Source organism: Muscardinus avellanarius, assembly GCF_963383645.1.
Source record: "Muscardinus avellanarius genome assembly, chromosome: 16".
Classification (NCBI taxonomy): Eukaryota; Metazoa; Chordata; class Mammalia; order Rodentia; family Gliridae; genus Muscardinus; species Muscardinus avellanarius.
In genome coordinates, this window is record NC_137802.1 from 49,563,304 (window position 1) to 49,589,622 (window position 26,319).

Consider the following 26,319-nt stretch of genomic DNA (forward strand, 5'->3'; position numbering starts at 1 on the left):
TATAAATTTTAGCCTGTTGATATGATAGATGACATTAATTTTCAAATTTTGGATAAACTTTGTATATTTGGAATAAATTATTTTGGTTGTTGTATAAAAATTGTGTACATTACTGGATTTAATTTGCTAAGATTCTATTAAGAATTTTTGTGTGTGTGGTACCGGGGATGGAACCCAGGGGCTTTTCTACTTCCAGGCTATACTCCCAGACCTGTTTTATATTTTATTTGGTAACAAGGTCTCACTAAGTTGCTGAGAGCCTCATTAAGTAGCTGAGGCTGGCTTCGAACCTGCATGATCCTCCTGTCTCACAGCCTCCCAAGTGTAGGGATTACAATTGTGCGCCACCACGCCCGGCTCTATTAAGAATTTTGCATTTATAATCATCAAACATGATGTCTTTATCTAGCTGTAGAGTTAGAGTAATACTGTCCTCATAGGATGAGTTAGTATTCCCTCTGTGTCTTTTTTTTTTTTTGGCGGTATGGGGATGGGATGGAATCCAGAGGCATTCTACTTCCAAGCTATACCCCCAGCCCTATTTTTTATTCCTTATTTTGATACAGGGCCTCACTGAGTAGCTGAGGCTGGCTGAGAGCCTGCACAATCCTCCTGTCTCAGCCTCCCAAGTACTGGGATTACAAGCATGCACCTCCATGCCCAGCTTGCATCTGGTTTTGTTTTTGTTTTTTTATGTTTTGGAAGAGATTTATAGAGATTCAGTATCATTTCTCCCTTAAATATTTGGTTAAACTCACCATAAAAACTATCCAGGCAGGGCATGGTGACCACATACATCTGTAATCCCAGACTTGAGTGGCTGAGACAAGAGGATCACAGGTTTGAGGACAGCCTCAGCAACTTAGTGAGACCCTGTTTCAAATATAAAATAAAATAGGGCTAGGGGTATAGCCCAAAGGTAGAATGCCCCTGGGTTTAACCCCTACTACTACAACACACACACACACACACACACACACACACACACACACACACAGAGGCCTGGACTGAGGCTGTAGCTCAGAACACTTGCCTAGCATGTGCAAGACCCTGGATTCAATCCCCAGCATAATAAAAACAAAAACAAGGCCGGGCGTGGTAGCGCACACTTGTAATCCCAGCATTGGGAGGCTGAGACAAGGATCGTACAGGTTCAAAGCCAGCCTCAGCTACTTAGTGAGGCTCTCAGCAACTTAGTAAGACCCTGTTTCCAAATAAAGTATAAAAAAGGTCTGGGAGTATAGCCTGGAGGTAGAAAAACCCCTGGGTTCCACCCCCACTACCACCAAAAACAACAACAACAAAAATTAGGAAACAGAAAGCTATCTGAGCCTGATACTTTCTGCATTGGAAGGTTATTAGTGTATGCATTCAGTGCTATAGTTTTTTTTCTTTAAGCACTACATTTGCTGGATCCTAAAAATGAAAATAAATTATATTTTTATTTTTATTTGGTTAATGATATTTTAAACTTTATCTCTAGCCTTCTCCAGCTCATGTGTTATTTAGAAGTGTGTGAGCAAGGCAGGCATGGAACATTACAAATGCTTGTAATCCCAGCATTTGGGAGGCTGAGACAAAGGATCACGGTTCTTGGACAGCCTTAGCTACTTAGTGAGGCCCTTTGCAACTCAGTGAGACCCTGTTTCAAAATAAAGACTAAAAAATAGGGCTGGGAGTGTAGCTTAGAGGTAGAATGCTCCTGGGTTCCATCCCCAGTAGCAAAAAAAAAAAAAAAAAAAAAAAAGAAGGGAGATGAGTCAGAAAACAAATATTAAACTCAAGCCTCTAAACATCTTAGTAGTTACTATTTAGAAAATAGAACATATATTTTCCATAGAAGTGACATTGCCCGTAATGAGTTGAAAATTAATTTGGGGCACGGACCTTAGATTTTACAATGGTTTGTGGCTCTCCAAAGGATCACATTATACAGGCAGACACATAGACTATCTGTGATACTAATATTCCTTGGGGAGGCCATTAAAAACCCTGTAAGGGTAGGGGGTGAGAAGCACTGGCATAACTGGCAAAAACGATCAGATTTCAGAATTGCTATTCAAGGCCTTCTACAGTCTGGTTCTGGTTGACCTTTTCAGCCTTGATGCCTGTCGTTTTCACATTCCCAAACAGATTGAACTCCATCTCTATCTATCTCTCTTGTTTCTCTCTCTCCTTCTCTCTCTCTCTCTCTCATCTATCTAATCCATCTATCTCTGAGACTTCTCTCCTTGGATCCTTCTCTCTAACCATACTCATTTTGCCACCTCTGAGACAGACAGTGCTCATTCTATGTAGAATGCCCTTCCCTCTTGGATTCCCCTATATTCAGAATATTTCTACCCGCATGAGCCAGGCATGGTGGCGCACATTTGTAATCCCAGCATTTGAGAGGCTGAGACAGGAGGATCGCAGTTCACAGACAGCCTCAGCTATTTAGTGAGGCCTTTGCAACTCAATGAGACCCTGTTTCAAAATAAAGAATTAAAAAAAAAAATAGGGCTGGGGTTTAGTTTGGAGGGAGATTGTCCCTGTTTCAAAATAAAAAATTAAATAGAGCTGAAGGTGTGGCTCAGAGATAACATCCCCCTGGGTTCAATCCCTAGTATCATGCACACACAAAAAAATTGTTTATTATTTGCTAATTATATTTTTATATATTCTTTTTTGTGTGTGTGGTACTGAGGTTCCTGGAAACCCTTCTACCTCCAGGCTACACTCCCAGACACCTATTTTTTATATTTTTATTTGGAAACAGGGTCTCTTAAGCCAGCACGGCTGGCTTCGAACCTGTGCAATCCTCCTGTCTCTGCCTCCCCAGCGCAGGGATTACAAGCGTGCACCACCATGCCCGGCATACTTTTTATATACCCTTACCGGATTAAACAAGTTTCTCCTCCTAGTTTCTAGAAATTTTAATCATGAATAGATACTGAAATTTATTTATTTATTTATTTATTTATTTATTTATTTATTTATTTATTTATTTATTGTGGTACTGGGGGTGGAACCTAGGAGCTTTTATACCTCCAGGCTATACTCCCAGACCTATTTTATACTTTTTTTTTTTAATCAGAGTCTCACTAAGTTGCTGAGAGCCTCCCTAAGTAGCTAAGGCTAGCTTCTAACCTGTGTGATCCTCCTGTCTCAGCCTCCCAAGTGCTGGGATTACAAGCCTGTGCCACCACGCCCAGCCAATACTGAATTTTATTAAGTTATTTTTCTTTTCTATTGAAATATGCCATTTTTCTTCTTAAATTATTATTGAGGATAATTACATTAATTTTTCAATGTCATACTAAACTTAAAATCCAGGTACACTTTTTATAGGTTGATTTAATTTGCCTTTTTTTTCCTACTTTTTCATCTAAGTTAATTACTGAGACTAGCCTTCAGTTTCCTTTCTCTTATCATTAGTAGTTAGGTTTTGCTAGCATTATTAATTAATTAGTTAGAATATGTATCTTAGCCAGGAATGGTGGTACTGCAAAAAAAAATTTTTTTAAATGTGTATCTTCTTTTTCTATTCTCCGAAAAAGTTTGTATAGGATTTACTGCTCGGCTAGGTGGCACACACCTATAATCCTAGTACTTGGGAGACTGAGACAGGAGTATAGATGGTTCAAGGATAACCTCAGCAATTTAGAAAGAACGTCAGCAACTTAGTGAGTCCTTTCTTTCTTAGTGAGTTCCTTTCTTTCTTCTTTCTTTCTTTCCTTCTTTTATGGTACTGGGATCGAAATCAGGGACATTCAACCTCTGAGCTATACCCCAGCCCTATTTTTTCCCTAGCCCTATTTTATTTTATTTTGAATCAGTGTCTGACTAAATTGCAAAGGGTCTCATTAAATTGCTGGGGCTGTCCTTGAACCTGTGATCCTCCATTCTCAGCCTCCCAAGTACTGGAATTACAAGTGTGCATCACCACACCCAGCTTGAGAGATCCTGTCTCAAAAGGAAAATAAAATTTGGCTGGGGTGTAGCTCGGAGGTAGAATGCCCCTGGATTCAATCCCCAATATTGCAAAAATAAATAAAAATTTAGGGGGTTAAAAAATAAAAATTTAAGCCGGGCATGGTGGCACACACTTGTAACCCCAGCATTCGGGAGGCTGAGACCTGGAGGATCACGGTTCGCGGACAGCCTCAGCTACTTAGTGAGGCCCTTTGCAACTCAGTGAGACCCGGTTTCAAAATAAAGAATAAAAAATAGGGCAGGGGGTGTAGCTCAGAGGTCGATTGCCCCTGGATTCCATCCCCAGACCCACAAATTAATTAATTAATTAATTAATTAAAATAACAAAAATAAATAAAAATTTAGGGGCCATACCCCGAGACCTATTTTTTTTTTTTTTTTTTAGTTTGGAAACAAGGTCTCACTGAGTTGCTGAGCTACCTGCGAACCTGTAATCCTCTTGTCTCAGCCTCCCAGGTATTAGAATTATCAGCATGCACTACCATGCCAGGCTTTACACTGCTAGTTTTAAAGTTCCCCCAGGTGATTTTATTGCACAATGACAACAACTGTGTTTAAAGGAGACAGATGCAACCTCGATACTAGAGTTAGAACCTTTTGAGCCGGGCGTGGTGGCGCACGCTTGTAATTCCTGCCCTTGGGAGGCTGAAACAGGAGGATCACGCAGGTTCGAAACCAGCCTCACTGGCTTAAGAGACCCTGTTTCCAAATAAAATAGAAAATAGGTCTGGGAGTATAGCGCGGAGGTAGAAGACCCCTGGGTTCCATCCCCAGTACCACCAAAAAAAAAAAAACTTTTGGCACTGGTCTCTCCTGAGTGGCAGTCTGGGGTCAGGTAAGTCCAAGGGTAGATGTGTACAGCCACCCCGAACCCACTTGGCTACCATCCTTACCTGAACACGATGATCCACTATCTTTGTTTGCAAAGAGAAGAATTTTAGAGTCTTCTGGCCAGCTCTAGAACCTTGTAAGACATTGTTTTCTGAAGCATGGAAATTTTTAGTCCTGGACTCTGAGCCCCCACTGCCCATGCCAAGGAGCTTGCATCCTCACTGTGTGTAGATGGCAAAGCATGTTTGCAGGTTCCTTCCTACACCCTCAGATAGGTAGCCATCGGTTATACCTAGATGGTTGTCAAAGCCCAGAGAGGGTGCAGCATGCCCTTCGTTTCCCAGACCTCTGTCCCTTCCCAAGTCTGCCTCAACAGTAGAACCTTGCAGGGATCCAGGAGGAAAACCAGAAATTCCAGAGGAAGTGCATTCAGAATCACAGAGACCTTCTTGCCTAGCACCTCCATTTTAAAGCCAGGAAAAGCATGGCTTGGAAGGCTGTGGAGCTGGGCAAGATCAACAGGACCAGAGCTAAGAGGTCTCCAGACCAGTATCCTTCCCACAGCCAGCACTGGCAGGTACAGGCCTTCCAAGGAACTCAGGTGTGCTCCCTAGGCCATCAGGCCTACAGTGAGGGCTCACAGCAAGTCAAAGTTGTCCTGGGGACAGCCTGGAAACCCCAGGCCAGCTTTCCATCCAGGCTGCTTCTCCAACAGGCAGAGTTCCCCCTTCCTGAGGATCACGCCATGGGGTGTGTTCTACTACATTCTCAGTGCTTTGTTGTCCTGTTTCAAAATGATATCCTTGCTCATTCTGTATGAATAGGAGGCCCAGTAGCTCACTCACCTTCTGGAAAGGACTTTGTTTTGCCCCAGAAATCAGTAGTTAAATCAGCACCAGAGAGAAAGGCAGACACGCAGACCAGGTACCACTCTGTAAATTCCCTCTTTTCAGTTCCTCCCAATCCCTACACCCTGTCCCAACCAAAATAAATAAATTAATGGAGGAACCCCACTACTAACAGCAGACTGAATGGGGATTACCACTTCTAGGGAAGCTCTACAGTCTCGGTGAGGCAAATGCTGGGTCCGCAGGATCAAAGTCCATGGAACCTCACTCCTCCTCAGTCCTGAGCCCTCTCCCCCCTCCAGGCTCACAGCCACCCACCCAGGCTGATAGAGCCTGGCCAGATCCACCCCACCCACGTAGGTCCTTTGAGGGCCCCATTCCGCTCCCATCAGGCCTTGCTCGCTCATCTGCCTCACACAACAGCCCTCTGCCCGCTGGGGAAGGGAGAGGGTCGTTTGCTTTAGGTACTCGGAAAAAAGAATGCACACTGATGAATCTCTACATGCTTTACACAGTTATCTTGCTTGATTTTCCAAACCTATGAAGTAGACATTTTTAACCCGTGTGTGTGTGTGTGTGTGTGTGTGTGTGTGTGTGTGTGTGTGTGTGTATTACTGGGGATTGAACCTAGGGACATTCTACCCTCAGCGCTACACTCCCAGCCTTTTGTATTTTTTGTTTGTTTTGAAACGGTCTTTCTAGCTCTTTGCTACATTTCTGAGGCTGTCCTCAAACCTGTGGATTTCCTTTTTATTTTATTTTTATTTTATTTTTTGTGGCACTGGAGATTGAACCCAGGTACACTCCCAGCTCGATTTTATTTCTTATTTGGAAATAGGGCCTCACTAAGTAGCTGAGGCTGGCCGAGAACCCAAATCCTCCTGTCTCAGCCTCCCAAATACTGGGATAACAAGCATGCACCACCATGAAATTCATGCAGTTTCCTCTATCCATTCGACAAATGTGTGCTGAGCCCCTGCTCTGTTCCAGGCATTGTCGCTCTTGCCCTCTGGCTCCTGGAAAGGGAGGCAGAGGATGAGCAAGCAGCAGCGTGCTGCTAAGAACTGTGGGAAGCACTGTGAAGGAAATGACAGGGCTCAGCAGAGCCACTCGCACTTCCTTGGGGCAAGGTGCTCAGGGAGGTCTGCAGGAAGCCTTGAGGCCTGGGTCTGGCGGCCTCTCCTCTGCCTGCAGTTGGACCACAGCTGACTCTCCTACAACTCTCTTCATCCTGGACAGCAGTTGTTTAGGAGCTGGGTCCAACTTTTGCACTGCGGCTCCCTCTTCAGGGGTTCCTCCTTTCCATTGCCACAGTTTGTCACCAGAGCCGGAGTTTCCTTTCTGTTAATATTTGGAATGCAAGGTGTAGTTTTCCTTTTGAGTTTCCTGGAGAAAGGAAAGGAGGAAATGTTTAGGATCCCAGGCCCGACCTCCCAGTGACACCTCTCCCAGTCCTTTGGTTAGCTCCGAGTTGAAAATAGCTGCCTGGGAGGCTGGAAAATGATGGAACCCAGCGCCCCACCGCAGTTCTCTTTACCCACTCTGGGGTGAGTGGTAGGAAGTGGGAAAGGACTCTGCCAGCATTTCCAGTGTGGGCCTGCACATGGTAGGTGGTAAGATACTTCACACCTGATTTCATTTGACCCTCACCAAAACCCTATTATTATTATTATTTATTTTTGTGCATGTGTGGGTCTGGGGATAGAATGCCAGGGGCATTCGACCTCTGGGCTACACCCCCTGCCCTATTTTTTATTCTTTATTTTGAAACCGGGTCTCACTGAGTTGTGGAGGGCCTCACTAAGTAGCTGAGGCTGTCCGCGAACCGCGATCCTCCAGTCTCAGCCTCCCGAATGCTGGGATTACAAGAGTGCGCCACCACCCCCGGCTACCAAAACCCTATTATGCAGGCAAAAGTATATCCACTTTTCACATAAGAAAGTGGCTTATGCGTGGACTGGACTCCACCCTGCCTGATCAGATGCTAATCAGGGCCCTGACACTGAGCCAACTGTTGCCTGAGGTTAGTGACAGGTCTGCGGGTACCTGCATGAGCACCATGCCTTTCTCTCAGACTTCCCAGGCCTGAACCTGCTAGGGTCATGGGGGCAGGGCTGGATTTCCAGAACAAAATACATTTGAAACCGGCAGAAACATGACAGAATATATATATCTATATATATATATTTGGAAACAGGGTCTCTTAAGCCAGCAAAGCTGGTTTCGAACCTGTGCGATCCTCCTGTTTCCACCTCCCAAGCGCGGGGATTACAAGCATGTGCAACCATGCCCGGCTCCATTCTTTTCTTGAGCAATATAAAAGTTTGCGTGTACTGTGAGAGGAAAGAAGAATAAAATCTTAGGCTCACAAAGAACGCCTGATGGAGAAGAGTGGCAGGGAGGAGTAAGTTAAGTCAGAAACCAGGCAAACACTGCCTCCCGGCAGCACAGCGGCGTGTGGACGGCACGATACACTAGGACAGAGTAAGAAGAGCGCTTCACCTCAGGGGTCTTTCTCCCCAGACCCATAGTCACATTCAAACTATGAGGGAAAATGTCAGAAAAACTCCAGTACAGAGAGTAGGGACATATTACATTATGCCAGGACTGCTCAAAACTGTCAAGGCCAAGCTGGGGCTGGTGGCTCATGCTTGTAATCCCAGTACTTGGGAGGCCGAGACAGGAGGATTGCGGTTCACAGCCAGCCTCAGCTACTTAGTGAGGCCCTTTGTGACTCAGTGAAACCCTGTTTCAAAATAAAGAATAAAAAATAGGGCTGGGGTGTTGCTCAGAGGTAGAATATCCCTGTGTTCCACCTCTAGTACTGCAAAAAGAAAAAGAAAAAAATTAATAAACAATGTTTCAAAAAAGAACAAAGTTGCTGGAAATCAAATCACCAACTTACTTCATACTAAAGATTTTTTTTCAAAGTTTGGTTTCACCTTCTCCTTTGAATTATGTTTGCAAACAAAATGGGCTTTGCCTTAGTTTAAAAAAAAATTTTTCCAGACATACTTTACCCTGTGTCTGGGGAATAAGACTGTGGCAAAACATACCAAGTCAAAGGATTTTTCTGTTTTCAATAAATGGATAACTTAGCAAACTAAATTTTTGAGAACTGGTTCTTAGAATGGGCCCTTGGCAATGTACTTTTCAGGGAATTAACTCTGAAAACCACTAGTCTGAAATTTCTCCTAAAACCCTTTGCTTGCTTGGCTAAACTCCCCGTGTGGAAAGACCTGCCACCTCTGAGCCTCTGGGCACTGTTCCTGAGCCCGGCAGCACAGGCGCTCCAAAACTGCTCAGTGGTGCTTTCAGAATTATTTCCCATCTTGTGGGGCCTGGTGGCACACACTTAAAATCCCAGTACTTGGGAGGCTGAGCAGGAGGATCACAGGTTCAAAGCCAGCCTCAACAATTTAGCGAGGCCTTCAGCAATTTAATGAGACCCTGTTTCAAAATAAAGAAAAAAAAAAAGGCCTAGGTTTCTAGCTCAGAGGTAGAACCCCCAGTACTGCAAATACTACTACTACTACTAATAATAATAATAATTGTTATTGTGGGGGTTTTTTTGTGTGTAGGTCTGGGGATGAAACCAAGGGGCATCTGACCTCCGAGCTATACCCCCTGCCCTGATTTTTATTCTTTATTTTGAAACAGGGTCTCACTAAGTTGCGGAGAGCCTTAGTAAGTAGTTGAGGCTGTCTGCGAACCATGATCCTCCGGTCTCAGCCTCCCAAATGCTGGGATTACAAGCGTGTGCCACCACACCCGGCAAAAATTGTTATTTTCCCGTATCTTGGTATGAGCTCTAGTAAAGAGAAATGGGTGGCATCAGAAAGGTCCAAGTCAGAACTAGGCATGATGGCACATGCTTGTAATTCTGGTACTTGGAAGGCAGAGACAGGAGGATTGCAGGTTCATGGCCAGCCTAAACCACTTAGTGAGGGCCTCTGCAATTTAGTGAGACCCTGTTCCAAAATAAAGAATAAAAAGTAGGGACGGAGTGTAGCTTGGAGGTAGAATGCCTCTGGGTTCAATCTCCAGTGCCACACACACAAAAAAAAAAAAAAAAGCAAAGAAAGAAAGAAAGAAAGAAAGAAAGAAAGAGAAAAGGTCTGAGCTATAAAAACCCTTTATCGTTTTTTATATCAAGAAATTCTTGCTGGGCGTGGTGGCGCACGCTTGTAATCCGCGCATGCTTGTAATCCCCGCACTTGGGAGGCAGAGACAGGAGGATCGCGCAGGTTCGAAGCCAGCCGCTCACGCTGGCTTAGGAGACCCTGTTTCCAAATAAAAATGTAAAAATAGGTCTGGGAGTGTAGCCCGGAGGTAGAAGGGCTTCCAGGAACCCCAGTACCACCAAAAAAAAAAAAAAAAAAAAAAAAAAAATTATATTTGTCCTATTATGGAATACGGTAAACTCCTTTCCATATTTCAGGGTGAGACATTGAAATGGGTCTCCAAGTGAGGGTTCAAGGATACTTAACCCAGGGCTTCTGAAACCCAAGAATTATAGGCACACACTCCAAAGACTGTCGATGGAAGCTCACTTCTACTAAGTGCTCCCTCTGTGCCAGGCGCTGTGATAAATTATTTTTTTCATTTATTCTCATCTGACTCTTCTAGAGTTGACAGATGAGGACCTTGAAGCTTAGAAAGATAAAGTTAACTTGTCCCGAGGCTGCCCGGCAAGTCAACAGAAGAGCTGGGCTTCAAGTCCGGGTGGCTCTAGCTGTGAAATCTGCTTCCTTCTTCAGCCTCTCAGCCACTGCCTCCATTTACCCATCTGTTTAAATGGTAAACATATAAATATACAAGGAGAGCTCAGAAATTACAAATGGAAGTAATGGGGAAGGAAGACCATAGGAATGATTTCCAATATAAATAAAGGTCTACTTCCCTTCCCTCTCCTCCTCCACAGCTCTTCTGTGCATTTCTTAAATTGAGGTGTTCAAAGGGGGCATGGTGGTACACACCTATAATCCCAGTACTTAGGAGGCTGAGACAGGAGAAATGTAGGTTCGTGAATTAATTATTCCATGCTCCTGCCTTAGAGCCCAGATATTCCTGGGGTTTCTTGGGTTCCAGAAGCCCCGGGTTAAGTATCATTTAACTTATCATTTAATCCCAGTACTTAGGAAGCTGAGACAAGAAAAATGTCGTTTCGTAGCCAGCCTTAGCAATTTAGTGAGGCCTTGTTTCAAAGTAAAAGAATAAAATAGGGCTTGCGGTGTAACTCAGGGGTAGAAGGCCCCCGGGTTCCATTCCCAGTACCACAAAAAAGGGGGCTGAGAGTGTAGCTCAGAGGTAGAACAGCCCTAGATTCAATCCCCAATACCACAAAAAAAAATTTTTAATTGAGATGTTTATAGCCAGGCGTGGTGGCACACGCATTTGAGAGGCTGAGACAGGAGGATCGCAGTTCGCAGACAGCCTCAGCTACCTAGTGAGGCCATTTGCAACCCAGTTTCAAAATAAAGAATAAAAAATTAGGCTGGGGGTGTAGCTCAGAAGTAGAATGTGCCTGGGTTCCATCCCCAGCACTGCAAAAAAAAAAAAAAAAAAATTGAGGTGATCAGAAATGTATGTACAAATCAACTGGTTGACTTGTTTGGCAGCAGCAGCAGCTGAGAATGGGGTGGGGTAGACACAGGCATGCCCCATCTCCCCAGTACGTCCTGCAGGGTGAGGTCTGTCCTGTGGTAGCAGTGTCCCCAGGGCCTCCTCATCCCCCTCAGAAACAGTGGAATTTACCAGCATCACTGATGTTTCTTTTTTTCTTTTCTTTTTCTTTCTCTCTCTCTCTCTCTCTCTCTCTCTCTCTCTCTCTCTCTCTCTTTTTTTTTTTTTTTTTTGTGGTACTGGGGATAGAACCCAGGGACTTTCTACCTCCAGGCTACACTCCCAGACCTATTTTTATATTTTATTTAGAAACAGGGTCTCTTAAGCCAGTTGAGGCTGGCTTCAAACCTGTACGATCCTCCTGTCTCAGCCTCCCAAGCACAGGGATTACAAGTGTGCGCTACCATGCCTGTCTATCACTGATGTTTCTGACAGCATCGTATCCCCTCCAGCACCCACCTTTCAGACCATGGCTCTTGTGATTTCCTTAAATAGGCTGGGCACTGTGCCTGGACTGACCAAGAAAAGACACTAGCTTCAGTCTGAAGGAGGAGGGTATTGGTTCAGGTTTTTAAATCTTCTCCCTTTAACAGCAAGGGGCCAAGGAAGAGCCAAAAGTTTCAGGATAAACAGGTCCTAGAATGGTTTACTTTCTCTGTTCTTAGAAAACAGAGACAATAGAAAAGAGTGAAGATCCCAGGTTCTCGCAGCCCCTCGCGGAACTCTCTAGGAAAGATGGAGGAGGGGTTACCAGACACAACTATTTTCTACATCCACCAAAGCAGAGCTGTTCCAGAGGTCAGAAGGCTGGGAAGGCAGGCTCACCATCTCTGAGCCAGACTCTCACCAACGTTAATGAACAGAGGAACCAGGAAGGGATGAGAAACATGGCTGCGGGGAATTCACATTACCAGCTCCAGCTGGCTGTTTCTTCCTGGGACTCCCTCCCTCCACAACTGGATGTGTGCCTCCTTACCAGCCATTTCTCATTAAGATGGTGGTCAATTGACTTCAGAAAGAAACCCAAGCTTCCTGGGCTCCACTTCCCTACCCTACCTTCTGGCCACCTTCCCCTAAGTCCCTTGGCTGGCCCAGGCACCTACTCACCCACCGCTCTTTCCCCTGTGCCTGTCCCCATCCTGACAGCCAACTTTCAACTCTCCCTCAACCCGGGTGTGCAGCCAGGACCACGAGCCATTTCAAAGTCCACTAAATTATCAGAATCCCCTGTCAGATCTCCATGCAGTTCCTAGCCTCAGAGCATCGGGGAGCTAGAAAATATTTCAAAGGTCTCTAGATGGTGCACTTCTTGGAAGGCTGGGTAGGGCTCACTGCCCCACCCCTTAGCCACATTATGGCTGGGGTGGAGGCCAGTAAGGCCAGAACTCCTTTCTTCCTTTTGGACCCAAAAAGGAGATGGAAGAACCGGGTGGGCGTGGTGGTACAGGAGACAGGAGGATCACGCAGGTTCGAAGCCAGCCTTGCTGGCTTAAGAGACCCTGTTTTCAAATAAAAAAAATATAAAATAGGTCTGGGAGTGTAGCCCAGAGGTAGAAGGGTTTCCAGGAACCCCAGTACCACCAAAAAAAAAAAAAAAAAAAAAAAAGAAAAGAAATGGAAGATCCTGATACATATTCTAAGTAAGTTTGGGCCAGAAAAATGGTGCAGAACAGAGCGCTCTGGACCACTCAACCCAGTGAGCAGCAATAGAGAAAAGGAACATGAGTGGGTATCAACCAAGTGCCAGCCGGCAACAACCATAGCTGTGCCAAGGACATGAGGGTGGCCTCGGAGCCAGCACCTAAATGGCCCTGCTCAACAGGGCAGCAGTGGAGAGCCAGGGCAGTCACCACCTCTAGGGAGCTCAGCCTCTCAACACCCACATCCTCTGTACCCTCCAGCGAGATGCAAACCCTCCTCACCTGGATCCCACCTACCCTCTTCATCTACCTCCTTCCCAGAGAGAGGCTTCTGGTGGGGGCTTCCCACCCCTCCATCCTTCCTCCAAGATAACCGCCCTCAGGCGCCCAGCCTGCCTTTGACCTCTGCATCCCTCAGTTCTGAGAGAATATCTAAGGAAATAGTGATGCTAATAGAATGTGGCTGGCTGGCACGCATGAAGTGTGGACTGCGTGTCAGGCATCGTGCTATTGCTCCCAACAGCCCTAAGAGGTATTATCCTTACACAATAAGGAAGAAACTGCTGCTCAGAGAGGTAACTTGATCAGGCCACACAGTAAGGGGTAGAGTTGGGATTAGAACAAAGATCATTGCTGGTATGCCCTGCACCTCACCCTGGCTGTGCTCTTGGAAGCCACGGAGGCCACCAGGGCGGCCTCACTCCCAGGGCTTCCAACACTGTGCAGGCCCCACCTGGGGAGTGGGACAGTGACTGGACTTGGGCCAAGATCCCATACTCTTCCTGACCCCCACTCCAAGGATGTCATGAATACTGGACCAGGGCCAGAGGAACCAGACTGCTGGAAAGAGGTCCTCCTTCCTGCCTGGAACTTTGTACCTGTCCCAGGAGTAGCAGATAATACTGCACAGAACACCCTGAAAAGCCAGCGTCCTCAGGTGATAAGGATTCCTCCTCTGCAGGGCTCCTCCCCCTCCTGGCCAGAGCAGTCCTAGAGGTAACTCTCCCCCTCCCACTTGGGTTCCTGGAAGGAGAAAGCATCAAAGTCCCTCAGACAGAAAGGCTGAGAGGGAAGTTCAGCCCTCCAGGCAGGAGCAGCTAGGAGAAACCTTGGGAGAAGTGAGAAACAGGGAGGGATGGAGAGTTTCAGAGGTAAGGAGTGGGTGCTTCTGCCCCATTTGTAAGTGACTGAACTGACGCCCTCCTCAGCCACTGAAGGGCCCCCGTCTATGAAGCCAGAGGCAGCAGGCCCAGAGTCCCCACCACGTCAGCAGCTGCTACCCACGGGATGCCCCCTCCCCCAGGGCCCTCCAGGAAGCAGAGGCCACACACAGGGAAACAGGAACACATTGCCCTTTATTTGCATTTCTCAGAATACTGTACAAAGGGAGTAAAAATCCTATTCACACTTTGTTTAGAAAGATTTTAAGGTGAAAGTTCCCTATGATACATGGGGTGGGGGTGGGGGCCTGGGAGGCAGAAAACAAAATGAGTGGCCTCCCTCCCACCCCTGGAGAGGCTCGGAGGAAAGGCGCTCCTCTCCAGCCACACTCAGGCCAAGGCCCTCCCCACCTCTGTCCTCTGTGAGCCAGACAGTGCCTGCGCCTGCCCCTGGCTCGCTCCACTGCCCTGCTGGGCCCAGGTCCTGCCGGACCCTTTAGCCCACTGACTCCACGTGGGGTGGCCTCACAGCCCCACACATCCTTGCAACACGAGAGGCCCTGCCCATCGCGAGGTGAGGGGCTGCGGAAGCGCCCTGTCCATCGTTTCTGTCACAGCTGTCCCACACTCCTCACATCACCGCGGAGGACAGTGTCAGGCCAGACCTGTGCCTGCAATGACTCCCGGCCCCTCCCACCCACGTCCACCCCACACCAACCCAGGAGCTTCGGGCCCACAGCAGCCTCCCCTCCCTGTCGCCATCACCATCCCGTGGCTAAGCTGACCCAAGCTGGCTGCTCTCCCTGCTCACCTCCCCCAGGAGGCTACATCTAGCTTCTGCCCACCCCCTTCTAACAAGCCCATCTGCTGCTGCAGCGCGGCCCATTCTTATAAGAGTCAAATCAGCACCCCACCTAGACCCCCACTCCTCCCTCCCCAACCTCTACCAGACCAGGATGGCAGAGCCTTGGCCGCTCACCTCTGGAAGCAGGCCATGCATGCCCACCCCACCTTACCTCTCCTCACCCTCCCCACCCCCACCCAGCACCAAGATCAGGTGCACAGGGGAGTCACCAGAAGCCTGGGACCAGGATTAGACAGCCCTCCACCCAGAGGGCAGAGGTGCCCTCACACCCTTGCTTTAATACGTAAAAAAGAAACACACTAGTGTCACCCTACCTCCTAAAGAACTAAAGGGAAATGATCCAGAAGCCGTACCTTCCTCTGCTCCCTGACGGGTTAAAGTGCTTTGGCTGCCTGTGGGTAAACAAGCTGGCAGGGCTGAGCAGGGCTTTCCCTGCCTCCCAGCCCAACCTCGCAGCTGCTCCGGGCGGCCTGGGAGCCCAGCCCTTCCGTGACCACCCCCACGGAGTCTCAATTCAAAAGACAAAAGGAAAAGATCAAAAAATTCAGAATGGGTTAGAGAGAGCCCGGGGCCTCGGCCGCCCCAACCCCACTACAAGCTACTCCAAGTCGACTACTGGGGGAACGAGGCCCCGAGGCGCCCCCCGTCTCCAGCAGCGTCCGGAGGCTCCTTGTCCTCAGCATCATAGCAAAGGCCTTCCACCCTCCCCAGCCGTCCCGGGCTGGGGCAGGGGCCTCGTCCTCAGTACTTATTGATGCCAAAAATCCGGACCCCGTGAAGCTGGGGCAGCTTGGGGATTAGCACGCTCATCAGGGACACGGTGTTGAGGATGAAATGGATCTGGTCGTACTTGGTGTAGAAGCTGGTGAGGAAGTACCTGAGGGGGAGAGGTTGGAGAGACGTCAAAGACTGAAGGCCCCTTCCTCCCTCAGAATCCTGACAGGGGAGGATTATGGGAGGGGCCCCCAGGCCGGAAGGAGGTGGCAAGACCTCCCAAGCCAACGAGACGCCCCCCACCCTGGCCCCCACAGCACCCAGGCCCATGGCCCGAGCCCGGGGAAGACCCAGGGGCGTTCCGCGCCCCCTTTCTTGGTTCAGCCCCACCTGAAGGGCAGTGGCCGGAGGTGGTAGAGCCCGGCTGGGCCCAGGCTCCCCAGGCCTCGCCCTGCCTGCAGCTGTCCTCCAGCCAAGACACTCACAGCACAATGGGCGTGATGGTCAGGAACTTCCGAGAAGCCGTGAACTGGACCCCGTAGTCCATCTGCTCCCAGTGGGTTAGCAACCTCGCCTTGCCCTGGTCCGGGGTCTCGAACGGTGTCCCTTTCACCGTGTGCAGGAAGATGTACATGCCCTGGAGAGAGGTGTCTTTGTTAGAGAATGCAAAAGGGAAAGGGCCTAGCTCTGCTCTCCCAGCAAGTCACAGGCGATCTGCAGCATCCCTCTGCCAGACAGAAGGCTACGGGCTGGAGGTCAGGGTGGAGCAACCGGGGACCCAGCAGGAGAAAAACGGGGGACCCCCGGGGGAGAGAGCAGGCCTGCTATGAGGGCACTACAAAGGGGAGGTGCTGGCCGAGAACAGGCACAGAGATGCTGCCCCTCTATCCCGGCTGGACTCTCCACGTGCCAGCCAGGTGGGACAAGCTGATGGGAAAGGACGAGACCCCTGCCCACCCAAGAAGCACAAGGCAGCAGGTGCTAATGGGGCGGAGAAGGGCAAGAGTGGAAGGTGGTGTGAGACCCTAAGGGAAAGGAGCCTTTCCACACGAGGCTAGACACCAGGATTCCTGGTCCTGCGGACACTCGAGCCCTCGATTCAGCTCTCAGTGGTCATGTTCAAATCCCCAAGCCAGCACATCCCGGACATGCCCACACATCTGCAGATCTGATCCTGTATATGGGTGTGCACAGGGCTGGAACCCGAACGAAGGGGCAGTGGAGCAGAGACAGGAGAGCTGGCCCGGGCTCTGGCAACAGAGTTGTCAGGACATCACCCATGCCTGGCAGGCTCCTCCTACCCCTCGGCCTCCTCAAGAAGCAGCCCTAAACCGTAACCCCAGCCTTTGGGAGACTGAGACAGGAGGATCCAAGTTCTCAGCCAGCCTCAGCTACTTAGTGAGGCCCTTTGCAACTCAGTGAGACCCTGTTCCAAAATGAAGAATAAAAAATAGGGTTAGGGGTTTAGCTCGAAGGTAGAATGCCCCTGAATTCCATACCCGGTACTGTAAAAAAAAAAAAAAAAAAAAAACAAAGAAAAAAACAACAAAGAAGCAGAAGCCCATACGATCGGGGCAGGCCAGCTCTCACCATGTTGTGGATGAGGTTGGTGAGGGTCCAGACGACCGGGACACTCACGAAGGGGATGCTGAGCAGCACCACGTGGAGGAGCCCGATGGCCAGCACGTAGGAGAGCCAGATGCCGCGGCTGTTCATCACCCGCGTGTTGGGGTTTACCTCGCTGTGCGCCGTGCCGACATTCATCCTGCCACCCCTTGCCACTGCTGCTCTGCAAGCAAGCCACGCAGGTGAGACGGGTCATGCCACTTTCCCTGCCCCTCACACCCTCCAAACCCGGCAGAGAGGCAGCCTCTGCCTTCCATGAGGACTCCACGCAGACCCACTGTTTCGATTTTCCCGTGTGGAGGCTGGAGAAAGTCCGTGTGCCCTTAGCTCCAATCATTCCCACCGCTGAGCAGGGATTGGCACCGGGCTGCCCTACGCCGCCTCCCATCAGGACAGCGCCAGGTAGTGCGTGCGAGGGGGCAGGTCATCAAGAGATGCCTAGCCCTGGAGCAGAGCGATCAATGCCCGTCCCCCACCTCGCCCCCACAGCATTCCTGAGGGCCTCTTCCTAGCATTCCTCCACTAGCATCACTTCTCTTGCCTGGAAGCCTGGCTCCTCTAGAGTTCCCCGCACTGTAACTCCTGCTGTCTCACTGAGGGCCTGGTGGGAGGCCTCTCCTACCCTTGCCCCTGCCACAGGAGTAAAAGGACGTGAGGCCTGTGGGTGTAGGCAGCAGTAGGTGAAGTGCTCTGGGGTCTCTGTTCCTACTTACCCCTAATTCTCCAGTCCTGAATCTCCCCAAACCTCAGCTCAGGAAGACTGGCAGAGTAGAAAGAGGGAGGGAGAAAAAAACCCAGCAGAACAGGGATAACTTTTGCTCAGACCTGGAAACCTCCCTTTTGGTGACACAAAACAACCCATCCAGACATTTTATCCATTTGGCAGCCACTCAGGCTAAGCCTTGGGATGCCAGCCATTCTGGTGCCAAAGCACCAGGGCCCTTTACCCCACCAGAGAAAGGGGAGGTGAGGGCAGAGAACATGGCCACCATCTAGAGCTCCCACAGGGGGCTGGCTGGAAACACATCAATATGCCCCACCCCCAAGGACACAAAACCATACCTGTGGCCTCCCTCCTTCCTTCTCTGTCCTGCCCACCTTTACCTTAGCTTCCCTTCCCAGCACATCTCCAAGTATAAGTTAGTGCCATCCCTTCCCTTGCCTGGCTCCAATAGTGGAATCCTACAGCAGGAGGAACCAGAGGGCTACCCCTGATGCCCAGAAAACACTAGTGGCTGCAACCCAGAGTGGGCAGGGAGAAGCAGAGAAGATAAGGAGGGAAATGCTTGGCTGTCCCCAGATTCCTGAGGACCCTGTGACCAGCAAAAGGCAGGCAAAGATGGCTCACCCCCTAACCTAAGAGAGGGTCCTGCCTACTAAAGACCCCAAGACCATCACTGTAGTAACAACCTCTCTTGGGGAATGTAAAAAAGGGACCCGGATGGAGATATTAAGAAAGTGCCCAGAAGACCACCGCCCTTGCTCCCCTATACCAACCCCCTTAGACTCAGAGATCATCTCTATCTGGCAGGATGCCAGCCAAGCCAGCAGAGTAGTCAGAAGAGGAGCAAGTTTCCTCTTCTCAGATTAGCTCCAAGCTTAGGGACCTCAGGGGAAACGGGACCCACAGCAGAGTTTCCCAACAAGCCAAGCATACATACGTTGGCTTAGAGTACACCCTGGTGGAAGTGATGCTCCTGGGGCCCATTGGCAAGGTCCATTAAGCTGGATAATTAGGCCTAACAGAAACCCAAGAACTAGAAAATCAGTTGTTTACCTTCCCAGGGCCTTGGGACTTCACACAACCCCAGGGACACCTACTACATAAAAGCTTCCACATGGGGCGGGGGTCTGGGGGGAGGTTAAGGGCTCTGAAGGAGAAAGAGCTCCCCAGGTCTCACCAGAAAACAGCTGCCCCCTCCCCAGACCCACAGGGGTGTAGGTGAAGAAAGATCTCTAACCCTCCACAGCGCTCATTTCTAAGAGTGCCAAAAGCCTTGCTGAATCCTACCTCCAAGACCCTACACCCCTTTCTGTCAGTAACAGGGCATCCAACAAAGCCTGATGAATCCAGGAGAAGCCTAGTCCTGTGTCCCAGCTAACACCCTGGGAAGCTTCTTCCCGAAGCCTGAACACTATGCGTCCTCATTACAGGAGAACCTATGAGCCAGGTGTGGTGTTACACACCTGAAATCCCGGTACTTGGGAGGCTGAGACAGGAGGATTGCAAGTTCAAGGATGGCCTCAGCAAGTAGCGAGACTCTCATCAACCTAGCAAATACACCTTTTCAAAATAAAAATAAAAATAGGGCTGGGGCGTAGCTCAGAGGCAGAATGGCCCTGGGTTCAATTCCCAGTACCACACACAAAAAAGTGCAGAAGAACCTAAGAGACTCCCCCAAAAGACAGAAGAGATGGATAAACTAAGAAAAAGACTGACAGCCAGGAAGCACACCTGAAACTTTCATGTGACTATGGGTCCAAGTCTCATTAGTTAGTTAATCAACGGACCTTTCTCCCAGAAGTGAAGAAATAAGAGAGTCGCAGAGGTTCCCAGCAGCTGAGTTTGAAAAGTTCTGCTGAGATAGCTGGCAGGTGGCTGCCAGTACCAGCCCCTGCCGTGGTTTCATAACCTGCCTCAAACCAGAGCCTGAAGCGACTCCGTTCTGTTAACCACTTGTTAGCTGATAGTTCTTTCCCTCTCCTTTCTTCTCCTCCTCCACAACTCAGGGCGTAAACATCCCGGCCCAGCCAGTCGGTCAGACATTCACATCAAGGCCAGAGTGCGCCCCAGGGCAGCCACCAGAGGCGTGTTTCCCATGCCCTCCCCCAGGTAAAAGCAGCTCTCTAAACAGCGAACGTCCTACCTTTTGAGTGAGGAACACAAACACCCAGGCCTGCACCCTGCGGACCCCATCGGGGAGTCCGTGGCCGCGGGCCACAGTCATTTCCACTCCGCCCACCCCCCAACCTGCAGGACCTCAGCGGCTCACCTCTCGCTCTGGCCCAGCCTCCCCAGCAGGGGAGCGCGGTGGGAGTGGAAAGAATCCTCTCTAAACAGGGGGCAGGGAGGAGCGAGGAGGCGGAGTCCTCACTATTGTTGGGGTTTGCTGCGTGCGACTTCGGGCAGGAGGGCCTCCCGCTTTGCTCCCCAGCCTGGGACCTCGCACTTGGGGGCCTGGCCGAGTCGGGGGCCCCACACCGGTCTCCACGCGTTCACAAAGCCCCGGAGGCAGCCAAGCCTTTATTCTCCCAAGTCCAGCCGCTCCCCGCCCCCCACCCCCAACCCCCACCTCCAGCCGAAGCGTTCCTCCCGGACGCCCCACTCCCGGCCTCCTACTCCCACTTTCTCCTTCAGGCTCCTACTCCGATGATGCACTCCCTCCACCCCCAATTACCCTGCCCAGGTCTCCTCCAGCCCGGGGCGCCTCTCCAGCAGCCCTCACCTTCTTTCCCGCCCCTCCTTTAGCCCCGGGGCCTCCCGGTCCCGCTACCCCGAAGTTGCCCATCTCAACTCACCGAACGGAGAGGGAGGTCTAGGGGCCGGGAGGGAACCCGGGAGCGGGGGCCGCGCCTGCTCCAGCAGCTGTAACAACCAGCGGCGGCAGCACCCCGCTGGCAGCTCCGACCGAATCAGCGTCCCGCGCCGGCCACATGACGTCATAGTCACGCGCCGATCGCCCGGCGCCTCCTGGGAGTTGTAGTTTTTGCCCCGGCTCGGGCTCGGGCTCTGGCCTCACTGGAGCTGCACTGCCGAACTTTTCCCGTGGCGCGACAGTGAGATCAGGTCTGTCTCTGGTGCATAACCATTCCAACTTTTGCGCCTGGGCCCTTTAAGCCCTCGCTCGAGTTTTTCAGAAGAAGAAACTAGGAGTTTTAAGTAACTTGCAGTAGATCCTTGGTGGGATGTTCCGACCCAGTGCAGAGATTTTCCCACTCCACCTAGCTGCCTGCGCACTGGCCCCTCCAGAAACTTGCCTGGCCCTTTGCCCTCTCGGGCGCTTCTAGGAGTGTATTTTTCACCCGCCGCCTGGGGTGATGGTCTATAGCGCAGGGAATGGAGCCTGTGGGCAACATTTGTCCAGACCCGCCCACTTCTCAGTTACACCTGATCCAGGCTGGCCTGGAACCCCGCCGCTCCCTGGATCTCCTTGCATCAGAATAGGCCAGGTGTCATAGAGGGAGATTCCTTAATGAATAGTTAGAAGCCGGCGTTTCTGCCTCAAGCCAACGAGTGTGGCTTTGGATGGCAGCTCTGGTTTGCAATTTTCATGTCTGCATGTTCTAAAGGCAAGGACACAGGCTTTACTGCCTAGGAGACCGTGCAGGCACTCCTTTATCCGCAGTGTCTGTGACCCTGGGCAAATTACTTAACTTGTCTTAATCTCCAGGTCCACACCTGTGAAACCTTACCTCCAAGGTTGTGGGAATTCAAAAGAATGTGTGTAAAGCACCTGTTGCATTGTAAGAAGCTGTACTAAAGGGCTCTTAAGGTCTCCTGGGTCACGCCCACTCTCCACACAAGAGGGCCTCGTCTGTGTAGTTTTCACTCCCCCACCCAGCTCCTCTCCAAGTCCACGCTGTGCAGGGCAGGGCTGGAAGAGCAGGATCAGATGATATCATGGAGTGCCAACCTGGCTGGCTGTAAACGCACCCTGAACCGAGTGTGTTAGGACAGGGAGAAAGCTGCCTAAGGGACCTAGGGATCACTTCCCTCAGACCCACCCACCGCTTCTCAGGAGTCTCTCAGGAAATAGTTGTCACAAAGCTGCAGTGGGACCCGCAGAGGCACTAGGCAGGTGGGTATCTGAACCACCCCAGAGCAGCAGAACAGACAGTTTCTCAGATATTTCCAGGACCAGTGGCTCAAGTGTGCTCATCCCAAGATCTAAGTAATCAACTCTGCCTGTGTCCCCCAGAAGCTCCACCTGGCTGGTGAAGGGCCTTTCCTTATTATATTCAGCCCTCTGCAGATAGAAGCAAGCATCTGAATGATACCCTCACAGAAGCCTGCCCAGCACTGACACAGGAACAATGTCTCCATTTTCCCCCCCAAAGTACACCTGCTTGACTCCTTTGACTTTCCTCTGGGAGTCTCTGTCCTCCATCACACTGGTCCAGCTGTGGATCTTTGCCAGTCTCCTCACATTTCTGTTAAGTCCAATGACTAGACGGGGTCTTTATCTCCAACAAGGCTCTGACTAATCCAAGAGTCAACAGAAAGGTCGCTGGACCTGCCACTGCTTACTAATAACTCCTGTTATCAAGGTATTTTTTTTTTTTTACAATAGGAATGAACAGAGTTCTGACTCACTCTGGGTTTGTGGTATAGTGTGGATCACTTTCTGCTTAATTTAGCCAGAGTCCCTGTCATCATCTTTCTCTTGGCCCTCAAAATTACCATGTCTTTACCAAACATCCTTCAGCCACGACTAGGCCTGAACCCAGCTCAGGATGAGTGACAGCACTTCTACAAGGCTCCAGGGAACACACAACCCCTTGGGTAAACAACTGGCACCATGTGCGGAGAAGCTAAAAACTGTTCATGCCGCAGAGCCGTTAGTATGCTGCAGGGTATGAGGCAGGCTGTCCCTTCCAGCAAGAGTTCGTGTTGGGAAACTGGAAGCAGCATAAGTGCGTAAGAATTGAGTCATGGCCAGGCTGAGGGTGTAGCTCAGTGGCAGAGTGCTCATCTAGCAAGCACAAGGCCCTGGGTTCAATGCCCAGCACCCAGAGGGGAAAAAAATTGTGATATATCCACTGGATGGAGTAGTATTAAGCCATTTAGTATATAGTTGTGGAAACTCTGTGGCTGTATGGGAAAATGTTTGCCAGCTTACGCAAAAAGATAAGGATACAGGGCAGCAATAAGCGTTCTCTCAGTGATAAAGTCAGCAAAATCTAGAGGGCAAACACTCAAATCTCTTAATCAGATTGGAAGGAGAAAAAAGGAGAGATTTATGGATTAAAATAGATTAAGCAACATATCAATCAAAAGCCTTGTTTGGGTCCTGATTGAAACAAACCAACATTTATTTTTTTAAAAAAAGATTTCATTAAATTATCAGGGAAATTTGAATGCTGACTGGGTATTTGATGATATTAAGGAACTGTACCTTTTAGGGCACGATATGGTATTGTAGTAAAGTTTGGAGGGGGAATGCTGAGGATTTAATCCAGAGGCATTTTACCTCTGAGATACCCCTAGCCCCCCACCCTTTTTTTTTAAACAGGGTCTCCTTGGGTTGCTGGGAGTCTTGCTTCTTTTTGGTTTTGCAGGTCTGGGGATGGAACCCAGGGGCATTTGACCTCCGAGCTACACCCCCTGCCCTATTTTTTATTCTTTATTTTGAAACTGGGCCTCACTAAGTTGCAGAGGGCCTCACTAAGTAGCTGAGGCTGTCCGCGAACCGCGATCCTCCGGTCTCAGCCTCCCGGATGCTGGGATGACAAGCGTGCGCCACCACGCCCGGCAGAGTCTTGCTTCTTGCTATGTTGCTGAGGCGATCCCTAAACTTGCAGTCCTCCAGTCTCAGCCTTCCAAGTACTGGGATTGCTTACAGATGTGTGCCACTATGCCTGGCCAAAGTTTATGTATGTATATGAATGTATTTATGGTGCTGGGGATTTAACCCAGGGGCATTCTATCCCCAAGATACACCACCAGTCCCTATTTACCTTTTATTTGGCAACAGGGTCTTGCTAAGTTGCTGATAGCCTTGCTAAGTTGCCGAGGCTGGCTTCTAACCTATGATCATCCTGCCTTATCCTCCCAATTACTGCGTTACAGGCATGTACCACCATGCCTGACTCAAGGTTATTTTATTTTATTTATTTATTTATTTTGCAGTACTGAGGCTGGAACCCAGGTGCTTTCTACTCCGAGCTACACCCCCAGCCTTTTTTTTTATTATTATTATTCTTTTTTTAATTTTTTTTGGTGGTACTGGGGTTCCTGGAAACCCTTCTACCTCCGGGCTACACTCCCAGACCTATTTTATATTTTTATTTGGAAACAGGATCTCTTAAGCCAGCAAGGCTGGCTTTAAACCTGTGCGTAGCATGCACCACCACGCCCGGCTTTATTCTTTATTTTTGAAACAGGTCTTCACTGAGTTGCAAAGGGCCTCACTAAGTAGCTGAGGCTGTTCGTGAACCTTCAAAGCTTCAAGGTTATTTTGATTTAAAAAAAAAAAAAATCTTATCTTAGCCAGGCATGGTGGTGCACTCCTGTAATCCCAATGCTTGAGTGGCTGAGACAGGAGGATCACAGAGTGGAGGCCAGCTTCAGCAGTTTAATGAGGACCTCAGCAACTTAGTGAAACCCTATTTATTTTTTAGCATTTGTGCTAGTGGGGATTAAACTAAAAGGCATTCTACCTTCAAGCTACACCCCCAGTCCTTTTTTTAATTTTTTGTTTTGAACAGGGTCTTTCTAGGTTGCTGAGAGTCTTGCTATGTTGTTGAGGCTATCCTCAAACCCTTGATCCTCCTGTCTCATTCTCCTAAGTACTGTAATCACAGGCAAGTGCCACCATGCCCGACTCCCTGTTTCAAACTAAGTTCCCTGTTTCAAAATAAAATAGATCTAGGGGTGTAGCTCAGAGGCAGAATGTCCCTGGATTCACTACCTAGTACCAAAACAAAAAAACAATCCACTTATCTTTCAAAGATAAAAACTAAACAATTTGCAGATGAAATGATACAGTGACCAGATTTATTCCAAAATAATCTAGACTGGGGACACGGGAAAATAAACAAATGGGCCATAAGGTGATCAGTATTGAAGCTGGGTGGTGGGACATGAGGTTTCTTATATTGTTTTTCTCTAATCTTCCTTGTTCAGGATAAAAAGATTTTCTAAACTTGCATATGCACTAACTATTTAAGGTAAGCAAAACGAGAGCACCACTGGTAAGATCTTAGCACCAGGTTTGACTACCAGCTTCTCTGGTTACCAGCTGTGTGACCTTAGATAAGTCCCTGAGCCTCTCTGTTTTCCGGTTACCTCCTGTCTAAACGGAGATGGTGACAGTCATGATAATACCCACCTCGTGCTGAAGGGTGAACGGATCAATAAATGTGCACCGCTCCGCACAAGTCCTGGCACGCAGTGAAGTCCTGGGTGTGCTGCCTTTATTAATTATTCCACATTTGAATAATAGTGGGGCCTCTCCGAGGCTCGGGAAATTCAACAAAATAAAAATAGACCTTGCATTAGGATGGAAGGATTGGGGCCATCTTTTTCATTCTCTAGTTTCCAACTCTGTGTAACGTGATATTACTTTTTAATTTTTTACGAAATGTGTTTTTAAAACAGAGTCAGCCGGGGTCATGGGCTCTCCCTGCCCTCTGGGAGCTGCTCAGCCTGCTGAGGTAGGCACATTCCCCAGCTTTGGGGTGCTTCCATCTGGGGCTGGGATGGCAAGACCTCTGCTGAGATAGCCACGTTCCCCCATGGGTGGAGAGGACAGGCAGGATTACAAACAGGGAACGCATTCCCCAGAAGGCGGCTGACCTGGGAGATGAATCCCCTTGCCCTAACTCTTGGGAACAGAATGCCACCCGATGCTCCTACCCCCTCCCCCATACTCCCCCGTGTCCTGAGGGAAGGTGTCCAGGGCAACCCAGAGCAAGCGAAAGGAAGGCACGGACCGTTGAGTTTTGTTTGGGTGGGGGGCACCCCAGGCATGCAGGAGGATGGGGGGCGGTACCAAGCAAAGGAGCTCTGAGTGAACCTCCAGAGACTCTGAGCAGGGGAGAAGCCAGAAGGACAGGAGGCATCTCCGCTGGGCACTCTGCCCTGCCTCCCTCGCCAGCCCCAGGGTTGGCTATTTGGGGCTCCAGAGAGAAAGGGCTGAGCCAGCCAGGGTCTCTGGGCCCTGAGCCAACACCTGGGAACCAGAACTTCCCCACTCTGAGAATCAAGGGCAGAGAGGCACTTTAGGAATCCTTTAATCTGTACATTCCTTGCGATGGACGATTGCATTCCTCCCGAGAGTAAAAGTAGTGTAGAAAAGTAGAAATATGCCAGG

The 26,319-nt window shown here is 49.5% G+C and overlaps 1 protein-coding gene across 1 annotated transcript; it reads right to left on the reverse strand.

Moving 5' to 3' along the window:
- Nucleotides 1–15,685: 15,685 nt before the first annotated feature.
- Nucleotides 15,686–17,422, reverse strand: ORMDL3 (ORMDL sphingolipid biosynthesis regulator 3; the record flags this gene model as incomplete). Its single annotated transcript, XM_080712229.1, has 3 exons — nt 15,686–15,821; nt 16,144–16,295; nt 17,249–17,422. The coding sequence occupies 3 exons, from the start codon at nt 17,420–17,422 to the stop codon at nt 15,686–15,688; spliced, it is 462 nt and encodes a 153-aa protein (XP_080568355.1).
- Nucleotides 17,423–26,319: the final 8,897 nt, after the last annotated feature.